At 24.4% G+C, this 14,104-nt stretch overlaps 1 protein-coding gene across 2 annotated transcripts; it reads right to left on the bottom strand.

Annotated features, from left to right (window-relative positions):
* Positions 1 to 209: 209 nt before the first annotated feature.
* LOC112708027 (uncharacterized) lies at positions 210 to 5,868 on the bottom strand. 2 transcript variants are annotated; one of them, XR_011864961.1, is made up of 5 exons: positions 5,223 to 5,868; positions 4,069 to 4,116; positions 3,785 to 3,857; positions 1,625 to 1,748; positions 210 to 442 (listed from the first exon to the last, which is right to left on the bottom strand). XR_011864961.1 is itself a non-coding variant. In XM_025760121.3 (4 exons), exons 1-4 carry the CDS (start codon positions 5,771 to 5,773, stop codon positions 236 to 238), a joined length of 879 nt encoding a protein of 292 aa, XP_025615906.1. In that variant the 5' UTR covers positions 5,774 to 5,867; the 3' UTR covers positions 210 to 235. The 2 variants fall into 2 exon arrangements, 1 of the variants encoding a protein (XP_025615906.1); XM_025760121.3 differs by lacking the exon at positions 1,625 to 1,748 and having other exon boundaries at positions 5,223 to 5,867.
* Between the last annotated feature and the right edge of the window lie 8,236 nt (positions 5,869 to 14,104).

Here is a 14,104-nt window from a genome sequence, read left to right as displayed (position 1 = left end):
TGTAATCTTCTTACTAGTTGGGTCAAAATGTAACACAAACTAAAAAAAAAAGAAAAGAAAATTACAATAAAAATGATTTATTTAAAGGCAGTTACTATATTTTTTCTCATTTTTTATTTTACTAAAACCATATTCAAAATAAGATGATAAATCAAAACAAGAGTGTATATATATATATACCTGTGATCATGATGGACTGAAATGATAAATAATAGTAATAACATATATATATCAACTAATTTAAAAAGCAATGTTTTCGGTAAAGCAAAGACATTATATGGTTTAAAGACATATAATCATCATTATTATTATGATTGGAATCTCCAAGGGTGAAAGTTGTTGAATCTAAAGATTCTACCAATCTAGGTATCCAAACAGCCTCTCTTACTTGCTTCAATGTTTGTATCTGCGATAAGCTTTCACCCATGCATAAGATATCAATCTACACTCAACAAAATTCAAGTTTATTTAGAATTAACTAACTAACATCAATTAATTAGACATTGTCTAATAAAACATCAATTTAATTTTGATGCACCGTGAGTGCAAAATAGTAATTTTACACGTACATTCAATTACATAAAGTTACATAGTAAAAATAACTACTTTTTACATTGACAATGTAAATGATCATTTAAAAAAATAAATATAATTATACAATTGTACAAAATGCGTTACACTATCTGCATCAAAATAAAACTCATATATAAAACATATTTACGATATGTAATTGAAATATAAGAGAGATTTGACATATAACCTTCTTTCCTAAAATATGTTTTATTTTATTCAATTCATAAAACAAACTACTATTTGTAATGTTTGAATCTAAAATTTTTAGTTAGAATGAAAAAATATTTATCATCTTAATTAATCTCATTTATTATTATTATTATTATTATTATTATTATTATTATTATTATTATTATTTAAAAGGTAGATCAATAGATGCTAATATGTTTATTAATACACTAGCATATACAATTACCATGGTAATTAAAAAAGGAGTTGAGCTCTAAAAAGACAAGGACCCATGCATGAAATTTGGTTAATTGACTACATAATGGAACTAACATTTCAAAGTTTTATTTGAAGATTTTAAAACTTGGTTAATTTAATTGCAGCGATTAAAATATAAAAAAATTGAATTATTATTGGGAATTAAATTTTATTATAAATTTATTTATTTCAAAAGTTTAATCTGTTAGAAAAAAAACATATAAATTATTAGTATAACTCGATCTAATAAGCTCAACTACAATCAAACGAACCGAGTATACCTATAGAAAAGTTTATATCTAAGAAAATGGACTCGATTCTGTTTTACGGAGTTACACAACTATCTATTGTGAAAAACTCATTTCTTATTGGAACTAATAATTTATTAACACGATAAAAATTAGATTAAAAAAAAGAGAAAAATACAAAAAGAAATTGATTAAATTTAATTAAAAAAAAACTTAGGCACATAACATTTCTTAGAATCTAATTCCACCACAGCTTAACAAATTCATTTTCCTTTAATTAGTTTATATTCTAGATCGTTTGCTTTGATTTATGCATTGTTTCTCGGTTTCTTATTAGATCCATTGCTCAATTATAAGAAGGAAAAAAATGCAATTACCATGGATGGATGTTGAAATCTAGATTTTAGACATATATAGTCATGATCCTAACTCATCAGCATTTCCATTTGTTATAACTTTTTCATCACCCGATCGAGAAATACTTCACTTCAAGCTTCGAGGCTTAAAAAAAAAGTAGACGAAACATTTCAATTTAAACCTTACCCTTCATATATATCCTAATATGGCATATCATTAACTATAATAAGCACTTGCTATGAAACTATATATATGAAAGATATAGTTATTGTTAATTATAATCATTCCGAAAAAGATATATTTTTATATTACATCTAATTTTTTAGATAACTATTATAAAATATAATTATTTTTATTATCATATTAATTACATGTAATTAGATAAACTCATAAACATATAAAACTGATTTATGAATTAAAAAAATATTTATTATATATAGAATAATATTAAAAAACTTTTTTTTTATGTTAAAGTCAATCAATTTTTTTAAATTTATTTGATTTATTTTAAATTCTTAAACTTCCCCCCGGGGCTTACTCTCTCTTTCTCCTTCCCTTAGTTTAACCAGTAATTAACTCAACTAACAAAACATGAAAGAAAATTAAACACTTTTTTTTTCCTCATGCTTCATTTGAACAAGTCTAGCTAGCTAGTATTAGTAATATCTCATCCAAGTGATTTCCGTATATATACTCATCCAAGTGATTTTCATATATAATTATGCTATGTGGGTATAAAAATCAGTTATTAAAATTAGCCACCAATATAAAATACATATTAAAATATAAATATATATTAAAAATAAATTAAATTATACATATATTTATACATAAATACATTAATAACTAATTTTAGTAATTAATTTTAATATACAAATAATATTTTTGATATATATATATATTAAAAATATTATTAATATATATTAAAATCAACTATTAATATATTTGTGTATAAATATATATTAATTTATTTTTAATATTTATATATAAATATATTAATAACTAATTTTAATATACTCCTAACATAATCCTATTAATATAGGGGGCTCTCATGCCATATAATAACCACATCTATGAGCTGAGAGAGGCTACTCATAAAGAGTTTCATATTTTCACTGATAGACTTCTTTATTATCAAGTGAAAAGTGATGATATATATATACATGAAATTAATACATTTCTCACCTTCTTTAATGAAGGTCATTATTAATCATGTGTAAAAGTATCTAGTATATATATTCATAAGAAAGAACTTTATTGTTCTCAAAACTTAATAATAAATTGTGTAAATAGTATATATTAGTATAGGAAAATTATCAGGTGTACTCGGGAACATTGGTGTTACAGTTATTTTAACCGTTGATTTTAATTAATATATATTATATATATTTTTTATAATTCAAATCAACGGTTAAAACAACTGAAATACCGGTGTTCTCGGTACACATGATAACCTTCCGTTAGTATAAATTAAATATGGCAAGTAATAAATTAAAGTACTAGTACTACTATACTACTCTGTCATGAGTGACCTATGCTCGGCGCTATATGTACACTACCAGTAGTACTATAAAGTATTTAATTAATTAAACCCTATTTTTTCAGGGATTATTGTGTAATTATGAAGTATATATTATATTATTATGATAATTAAGAAAATAACATTTAGAGTTCATTATTATTTTTTATGTTAACCTTTAAAATTAAAATATCACTCAATAAGGGGTCATAATACTTTATGAACCCTATAATTTTGTGACCTACCTTAATTATTAGGCTAATTCTATGGTGCCTGTAATTTTGGTGTCGAAATTGCTGAAGTTACCTTTTATGGTAAATTTTAAATATTAAAAAATTATTTATTTTTATATTTTTTTATTTAAATATTAAATTTTATCTCATTTTAATAAGTTAGGCAAATATATATAGACAACATAGCATGCATCTAATTATTATTACAGAAAATTTCTCAACACTTGAATCTGACGATGCATGCTAGAAGATAGATCGATATATCATATGATCACATAACATGACACATGTAATGATGAGAAATTGTCATTTCATCACTGACCAAATGCATGCATGCTTTTGCTTTTTGTTAATTAATGATCAAAGTAATAATTAAAAATGGAATTTAATTAATTAATTAAACAGGAGTAAGGGAGAAAAAGTTCTACCTCAGCTTCGTTGGAGAGACCAAGTTTTCTAACAAGATATTTTTTAACCATGAAGACCGTCATGTTTTCGTCCCTTTTCCAACACAAGCATATATAAAAATTATTAAAATAAAAAGTTGATAAAAATAAATAATTAAACAAGGAAAATAATAAAGTCAAGGTTAGCTTTTTTTACCCCCTCATTTCAATGGACAGCATGATTATTGATTAGCAATGTGGAAAAATTGTGATGATGATGGATGTGATAAGTTATGCATGCTAACTTACACCATTATTATTATTACCTGATTCTAATGTACGCCTTTGGTATCTGAGGCAAAGCTTCTCCTCTTCTGACATAGTTGAAAGTTGAAACACCATCCATATATATTCAAATAATTAATATAACTAACACTCTAATAATACTAATAATCAAGTGTAATTTCTTATATATATATATATTATTTAGTATCTTATGTGATGAGACCAGGAATACAGAATATACAAGTGAAAACATTGAACAATATATGAGTAATAATTATATATATATTCACAAATTAATCAAATTCTATTGAGTGTGACTCATAGTAATTCTTTATTAAAAAATAACTCTGATGATCAATGAGTAATTAAATAAAATAGAATAGTTTATTCAAAAAGATCTTTTTTATTAATTTTATTTTTCAGTTATTTAATCTCTTTATCTGACTAAGTTTTATATTAGTTAAATTAGTAAATATCTATATATTTAGATGCAACAATAAATTATTGTTTGTAAATTACAAAAATATATAAATTAAACTAACATTTTATTAGAAATTTAGAATCTTACACTCAATATATATATATATATATATATATATATATATATATATATATAAAATTAATTTTTTAATATTAATAATAACAAAATAACAATGCTACATGATGTATAAAATTTATTATTTTTTATCAACTTTAATAATTTTTAAATTCTAAACCTAATAGATAATATAAAAATAAAATACTAACTCAAACTATTAGCTAGAATTGATAAAAAATATTGGGCCAAATATTTTTCAAAAAAAACATTAAATATACAATCTATCTAGAAAAATTTAAATTGAACCGAAACATCTATATCAAATATTGGAAAAGTATTTTTTTTCTTTTTTAATGAGAACCAAAACAATATATATATATATATATATATATATATATATATATATATATATATATATATATATATATATATATATATATATATATATATATATATAAAGAGAGTAGGGTGTGATTGAAGATTGATGAACTCTTGTAGCAAGGTAGCAACTACCAAAAATAACTAGTATAAATAAGATGGAAACGAGTAGTGCAATAAATAAGAAATTAATTGTTTTATTTAGTACTTAGCTCTTAATTGATGATGATGAGTTGAATTAGATTGATGAAGAGTATTTAAAGAAAAACATTCACTCACCGGTTGGTAGATGAACGTAGCGTAAACCACAATCCACACTTGTTGTAATGATGAAAATCACCACCACCACCACCACCACAAGTTGAATCAATTTGCCATGATGATCCATTTTCATCATCATCATCATTATTAGATGACCCCAATAACCTATTGCCATAACTAATAGTAGGTTCAATCATCATCTTCTCCTCCATAGATCCTAATAACATTGAATCTTGTTGAAACCCTAACCCTAACCCTAATTTCAGCATTTCTTGTTGTTGATGATGATGTTCACCATGGCTTCCTATATGGGATGATGAGGAATCAGAACATAATAAGACTTGTGGATTATTGTTTGATCCATGATGATGATGATGATGAACTACTTGATTATTGAATGATGATGTGTTGATGATGTCATCATTTCTTCCTAGCCCCAACCCTAACTTGAGCCAATTTTCTTCTTCTTCTTGTACATGTCTTTGAGAGTTATGTTCCTTTTCTTGCTCAACAAAATTGTTGGTATTTTTGAAGTGGTTATGGGGGTGGGAGTGAGAAGAGGAAGCCATGGAAGAAGGAATTGAAAGGTATATAGCTATGGCTACTAATAACTATTTTACCTTATAAAGCAACCTTGGCTTGTTTGGTGAAAGATTAAAAAAAGGGTTGTGGTTAGGTTTGATCCTTTTATGGAACCGGATGCTTTTCCACTGTTCTCTCATCTCAAGTTCTCAACCCACCATTGCAATTTCAATCACACACATACTTTTTTTTCTATAATAATATAAAAAAATTTAAGTATATCAATATACTGATATTTTAATAATTTTTTAATTATTAATCTTTTTAATTATATAAAATATAATATATATATATATATATAAATAAAATTAACAATTAAAATTTACTGAAATATTGATGTATCAACATATTTAAAAAATTTTTAATAATATATCTACTATTATTCTATATACTCTTTGCTATATATGCACAATTAACAAAGAAGATTAATAATAAAAGTTTGGTGTATATTACCGCCTTTTCCCTTATTTTTATCTTATTATTTGGATTTAGCATTAGGGCACATATTAAAATTATTACTTTTAAAATTTTACATCATTAAAAAATTAATTAATAATTTGCACATGCATCTTATCTAAACTTTTTTCTTCTATATATTTTCTTAGTTAGAGTAGTATAAAGTAATTTTAAATTAATTAATTAGTCTTTTATATATTTATGACTATATATGCACGCACTGAATAAATAAAAAATAATATTAATAATTTATTAATATCAAATGATAAATAATAAATTGCTACTAAATTTGTATTTATAAAATGTTAGAACACTAATAAATTTATTTATGAATAAATAAAATTAATTTTCTATTCATAAAAAATATTATTTTTATTTATAAAAATTTAGAATATTAACAAATTTAGCTATGACGACTGAAATTAATATTTACAACTTTTGTCAATAAACTAAACTAATTTTTACATTCGCAAAATTAATTTCGTATATTTATGAATAAATTTTTATTAACATTTTGAATTTTAGACATAATAATTTATTATATTTTTTACCTGAGAATTTTTTGAAAACCTTGACTTGTTACAGCAAAAAATAAAACATTTTATAACATATTAGTTGTACGTCAAAAATCAATTATCAATTTAACTATTTATATAAAAAATGTATTTTAAAATATAATAGATATATTAAAAATAAATTAAATAACATATATATTTATACATAAATATACGGTAACTAATTTTTAATGCGTAGGTAATATTTTTTAACATTATTATACATCTTTCCCTCATAACATATATAGTAATAAATTTCTCAGCAAAATCCTTTAAAAAGTTGAAAGTAAAATTTGCATTGTTTTTATTGCTTTTTTATGTTAGTAAGTGTAAATTTTGGATACTAGTTGATTTTTTTTTACTGAAATAAACTAAATAAAAAATTAAATAAAATAAGAAATTGTTTAAATAGAGGGACAGTTCCGTTTAAAACTACTCTTAAATTCTTCCCAATGTGAAAGACATGTGAAAGTTATAACTTTATCGTCATTTTTGTCATAATATCTGCCACCGTATTTGCATCTCTCATATCAACACGTCCAGTGCATGATATCTTTAATTTTGAGCACCAATGAATCAATAAATCCAAAACTATCTTGAGTAACAAGATTAAAAGCTTTCACATAATCCGTCTCACAAATAACATCTCGTTAACCCACATCCCAAACTAAGAGATATCCTCTCCAAATAGCAAAGAAGGTGTTTGAAAATGATTAAGAGTAATAATATTTTTCAAGTAGAATTGTTTGGATACTAGTTGATTGAAAAGCCAAATAATTCCTAATTTTATAAGTTATCTTTATTCAATAAATAGAAAATTGACCACAAAATTTATGATATATTTATGATATATATGTTGTCTTTAAAAATCAAACTTGAGACATGATATATATTTAATCAATTTAAACAATTATTGTTTATATTCAATCTTATAATTTATTTTAAGATTATTTTAATTATGACATTAAATTAAATATTAATATATCTTACTAAATATTAATCAGTAATTTTTATATATTTTATTTGACTATTAAATACATGTTAAAGCTCTTTTATTAATGTGTTTTAAAGTAAACATTTAAAGTGGTTCTTAGGAGATTTTAAATTGAATCTTTTAAAAATTAATTTAAATATATACTTTATTTTCTATATTGTGTTTAAATTAATATTAGTTAACTTTGATTTTTTTTTTCTTTTTTTTTTTTTTGAACTAAAGATGTTATCTCGTCTGATGTTCTTCCTTTGTTATTTCAGGAGCTGCGATATTTACTTGGGTTTCGGGTTGCGCTGCTCCTCGGGATTAAAAAATTAAAGAGACAGAGAATAAAATTGTCTAAAATAATTAAAAATTAATATTTAATTTAAAAGATATAAAAATGAATAATTTTAAGAAATTAAAATTTATTATAAAAAATAAGTAAATAAAAATTAAACATTAATTTATAAACATTAAATTAGACAAAATTTAAATACTAATTTATAGACACTATAAAATTAGTCATAAAATCAAAAATTTTATTATTTTGTGTCTTAAGAATATATATTATTAAATATTCATAAAAAGATATTTTAATATTATTTATTATAAAAATATTTTTTTACATTTTGAATATATAAAATAATAAATAATATTAAAATATTTTTTTATATGTTTAATATATACTTTTAAAACACAACCTAACAAAATCTTAAAATGAAAAGAAAAAATTCAGCAAAATTAATTTAATAGTTATTTTATTAAATTATTTAAATAAATATTAAAAATTTAAATTTTATTTTATAAATATAATAACTCATTAATTAAGATAAATTTTTAAATATAATTTTAATTTAATTTATAATTAATTAATTTTTAATTTGTCGAATTAGGAGATATTTAGGGCACATGAAAGAAGAGGAAAGGAAGGCGGTGGGAAAGGTGAGATATGAATAAATAGGAGGTAATGTGGTTCTTTTCCAAGGCAGCAGGAGGCAGAGAGGTGTGTGCTGCATGCTTCTTTTCTTCTTGTCTCGTCACCGTGTGCCCTGCCACCACTACTACCTCTTCACGCAAACGAATATTACTCTCTCTTCTCTTTTTTCATCTCCCTCTTCCTTTTTCGCTACTACTTTTGTATTTTTGTACGGACCAACTGCTTTTCCTTTCGAGAACCTTCTTTCTCTCGTGTTTACCGAGGCGGTTAAAATATCAAAACCAAATTGGGAATGGATAACTTACATGCTGAATGGATTAATTCGATTATTAATTAAATAATTATATAAGATTTAATTTAATTTTTTATTTTTATAATAAATATCTTTTATATTAAATTACTTATTATTTTTAAATTTTAATAATTTGTCAATTAATCTGTATTCGTTATATTCTTTAAGTATTTATAAAAATATAAAAATAATAATCATAAAAATAAAAAATATTCTGACTATTAAAATACTCTTAGATTTATTAGATATTCGATTTAAACGAACGAATTTTTCTAGTTATAAAACATTAAATGGGCTTAGTAATTTTATATTTCAGATAACTTAAGATCCAATTCAACCCAGCTAACGCGTTTAATCCTGATAAAGAAAAAAAAGAGCTGTGAATTAGTGTACTAATACTAATTTAAACAAAAAAGGGCGTTTATGGATTTTTTTTCTTTGGAAAATTAACCTGTTTTCCACTTTTTTAATTAAATAAATTTGAGGAAGCCCGTATGATTTGTCGAGCTGATGTTAAATGAAATCAAACTTAAAATTAAAAATCTAAAATCACTTGATATAGGACATGTCTGACCCATTTAACTCGGGTTTAAATGAATTAGGCCGGTAGATTGAAAAGGTTCTAGTACTTGCCATTCTCAAAGGCTTTGTTTGGATATGGAAAAAAAATGAGAGAAAAAAAATGAGAGAAAAAATAAAAACAAAGTGGAGTTATTTATCGTTTTTTATTTTTAATATAGAAGATAGTATGGAATGATACAGCGTTATAGAGAATAGAGGTATTTTTCGTGCATGTGGTGTCTGGAGGACCGAAAGATTTAGAGCAAAGAACTTGATCAGGTATCTAAAAAAAATATATTTTTTAATAAAATTCGGAAGGTCCGTTTTGATTCTTAAAAAAATGGTCTAAAAATGGAAGGTCCGTTTTTATTTTAAGATAAAATCGAAAAAACCAAAATTCTAAACGGAGGGTCCGTTTTCAGTTTAAGAAAAAAAAACTATAAACGGAGGGTCGGATTTGATTTAAAAAAAAAAACTAATCGGACGGTCCGATTTGTGATCAACAAATTTCTTAACAAAGAATTTGGACAGTCCAATTTCTTCCTGCCATTGTTCAAAAAAGTCTGTCCCACAATTGTGTCTAACATTTGTATACACCATAACCAAGCACAACTCACACACTCCTACAATATAAAAAAAAATAAGTCGTTATTTATGTGTTGTTTGAATGAAGAGAAAATGGATGGAAAGAAAATAGGAATAAAATTTTCTTTTGTTTGAATGGAAAAAAAGTAAACAGAAAGAAAATCATAATAGTATAAAATTACATTAATACAATTATAATAAAATAAAATAAAATAAAAATATTTTTATTTATTTATATTTTATCGTATTTTTTAAATATTTAAAATATTATAATTTTATATATTTAATTTGAATTATTTATTTAATACATATATAATATTTAAATATAAATCTTTATTGTAATAATATATTAAAACTATTAAAACTAAATTTATATTAATAATTATTATTAATAATATAATTATGGGTAATATTGTAAATACACAAAAAATAATCTTTCTATCCTTGTTTTTTACTTGTTGTGAATGAAAAAAAATTTTGGTGAGATCCACAAAAAAATTTTCCTCTCTTCCCATTTTTTTAGGATCCAAACAAAAGAAAATAATATTTTCTATTTATTTTCCTTCCATCCTTTTTCTTTCTTCTTATTTTTTCTTAAACCAAACATAGTGTTAAGCCTTTACATTTTGTTTGGATGTTAGAAAGAAAATGAAAGAAAAGAAAATAGAAAGAAAGAAAATAAGAGGAAAGAAAATAGAAAGAAAAGTTGAGTTATTTATATGTTGTTTGGATGAATAGAAAATAGATGAAAAGAAAATAGAGTGAAAATTTTCCTTTCTTTGGATGGAAAGAAAAGTGAGAAGAAAAAAAATTATAATAGTATAAAATTATTGTTGGGTGTGACTAGGAGTGGAAAAATGCCAAGCAGCTTGTCAGAGTCTATAACTTGGCTTATTATAAAATAGACACAGATTCAAACTTTTATGAAAGTCTTAATATGTTAATAAACCAAGTCCAGACTCATTAATTAGCTTTACTGATTTGTCATATCTGGACCTGTTAATACATAATTGCATATATAAATAATTTTTTATTATTAATAAAATTATGAGATATTTTAAATTTATTATATTTAATTATAAATATTTTTGTATATTTTAAATACTTTAAAATTTGAAAATTCTTATAAATATTAAATATGACATATTACAATAAATATTTTATAAAAAAATAGTTTTTTTAAATAATATTTTTATTTTTGTAAAAAAAATTTATCAGATTTTTTAACAGATTTCAAGTCAGACCAAGTTGAATAACAGGCTTGGTACTTTAAAAAAAGCCTACAACAGACTGAAGAGCAGACTCGTATCAATTAACTACATAATAGGTTAAGTCTGTTAAGAACAAAGTTTGACTTGCCCTGACTTATTTCTACTCCTAAGTATGACTAATTTTTTGAAAGAAAAATAAAAAATTATAATTTAAATTTTCTAATTTTTATCTTATATGAATTTATTATTATAATTTAAAAATAATAAGTTTTTACTTTTTATTTTTTAACATCTTTGTTTAGAAAAATTGATCCAAGTTTTTTACTTACAAACCTTCAATTTCGTTAAATGTATTTGAATCAAGAGAAAAGAAAACAAAAACTGAAAAGAGAGAAAATTAAAAATATGTAAATATAAGATATAACCTTATTATATGACAAAATATAAATATTACATATATTTGTATTTTAATTTAATTTCAAAAGTTATATAAATTAATTTTATAATAAATACTAATTTAGTTTTTAATTTTACTTTCTTGTATTTAATATAATTAGTTTATTTACTTATTCATTTATTTATTTATTTTATTATTACTACTTATAAAAGCCATGAAAAATATTTATCAAATGAAAAATAAATAACATAAATGATAGGGTAAAATACCTAAACAAACTAAATGAAAATCAATATTACATGATAGTCTTAAATGATATAACATTATATTCATGTTTGATTTTGACAATAAAATTATATATATCGAAGCAGATCAATTCGATTTAACTTTTCTCCATATAAATCGAATTTAATGAATTAGATTTATCCATCCTTTATGTAAATCAAATTAATATAATTCGATTTATTCCTACAATATATAAATTGAATTTAATCAATTTGATTTAGTACTGGAACACATAAATTGATATTAATAGATTCGATTTACGTGAATAGGGTTTTGCATGGTTAAATCGAATCAAGTATATTCGATCTACTGCATCTGGTGTTACATATATATAGTTGAGTTAAATATCAAAGTACTTCCTGAACTTGCACTCGAGTTTCAAAGTAATTCTTGAAATTAATAATTACTCAAATTCGTCCCCAAAAGTGTCCTCCGAGACTCATAGTAGTCCCTAAAATAATTTCCGTCCATCCTTACCATTGGAGACCATTGAAACGACGTCGTTTTGTATTTATTAAAAAAAAAACGAGTCTCCCCTTTCCCTTCCCGTCCAAATTGTATTCAATTCACAAATTCCTCTTTATTGTTCAATTGCAACACACTAACGCTAAAGATTCAAGTACAATAATTAAATCAAATTGGCTAAGCTTGTGATGACCATTGAAAAAAATAGCACATGCAAGATTTACATGAATAAAACAAAATTCACCTCATCAGTCAATGGAGTCTGGGAACCAAAAATATTATAAAAGGCTGAAAATGCATGATTTTGTTCTTTGTTTAATGGAAGAGAAGGCAATAGGGTTTTACAGAAGAAAGCCATAATTTGCATCTGAGAGGAAGATAGGCCATGACTATAACTTTTCTCTTTTCTGCTACCTCCTCTCAGAAGAGGATGATAATTCTTTCCATCTTTCATGATTTCTCTCTGTGAATTAACAAATTATTATTTTGTTTCTTTTGAATTGCTTAAATAGTTATAAAGTACTGATTTTTATTGACAGTGATTATGGAAAGAAAAAGGGAAAGGGGAAGTAGAGACGGGTTAGGGAAGGAAAAAGGGAGCGTGGAAGGGAAAAGGAGAGAGAAACTAGAGAAGGGGAAAGGGACTGTAGAAGGAAAAAAGAAAGGAGAATTGGAAATGGAAAAGGGGAAGGAGAGCATGGAAGGGAAAGGAAAAGGAAAACTGAGAAAGGGGTTGGGAAAAGGGAAAGGGAGTATAGAAGGGAAAGAGAAAAGAGGATTAGGGAAGGGTGTTTTTCTTTAAAAAAAGTAAAAATAAAACGATGTCGTTTTTTGTGTTTCGATGAACGGAAAACACCTTGGGGACTAGTATCAGTTATGGAGTACAAGTTCGGGGACAAAATTGAGTAACTATTAATTTCAAGAACCACTTTGAGGCTTGATTGTAACTTCAGGGACCACTTTAAGGTTATATAAATAGGAGCTGAACGTGAAATCCTCATCATAGTGGGATTCAAAATGGCTAATGATGATAGTTTTTTAGTTCTTGCACTATAGAGGGTCGATTAAAAAAAAAAAAACGCAATCGGGAATAAAATTTACTAATAAGGATCCGTTGAATGTCTTCAACAAACCTTCTAAGAGTTTCATTATGTTTACAATACTATAATCCAAAAATTGGGATTGCATGACATTAAACGGGTGGAGAAATTATTCTATAGAATTTCAATTTTTGTTTTGCGTATGGTGTGAAGTACAATTCTTTCGTCATAAACAGTAACGAATATTCGCAAGTTATGTTCCACTATCGTCGTCAGTTTTTCGAGGAAAGGACCCCTGAGCTATTGACCAAGCTTGTAGACGTGCTATGTAGTTCGGGAGGATTGAACGAGAATCTTCACTCTACTGTAATGCCAGCTGCCTCTAGTTCAATGCCTGTTGGTTCTTCATCATCTCTGCCTGTGATTGCACCTGAGGCATTTTGGTTGCATCTCCGTCCTTTGCAGCTGATCTAAACCCATGTGTGACGGAGAAATAGGTGATAATCGACTCTTCGATGAGCTTACTATTGCGTTGGCGGGTACTCTTGTTATGATCCTA

Source organism: Arachis hypogaea, chromosome 8, assembly GCF_003086295.3.
Source record: "Arachis hypogaea cultivar Tifrunner chromosome 8, arahy.Tifrunner.gnm2.J5K5, whole genome shotgun sequence".
NCBI classification, from domain to species: Eukaryota; Viridiplantae; Streptophyta; class Magnoliopsida; order Fabales; family Fabaceae; genus Arachis; species Arachis hypogaea.
This window is presented reverse-complemented; position numbering and strand designations above follow the sequence as displayed.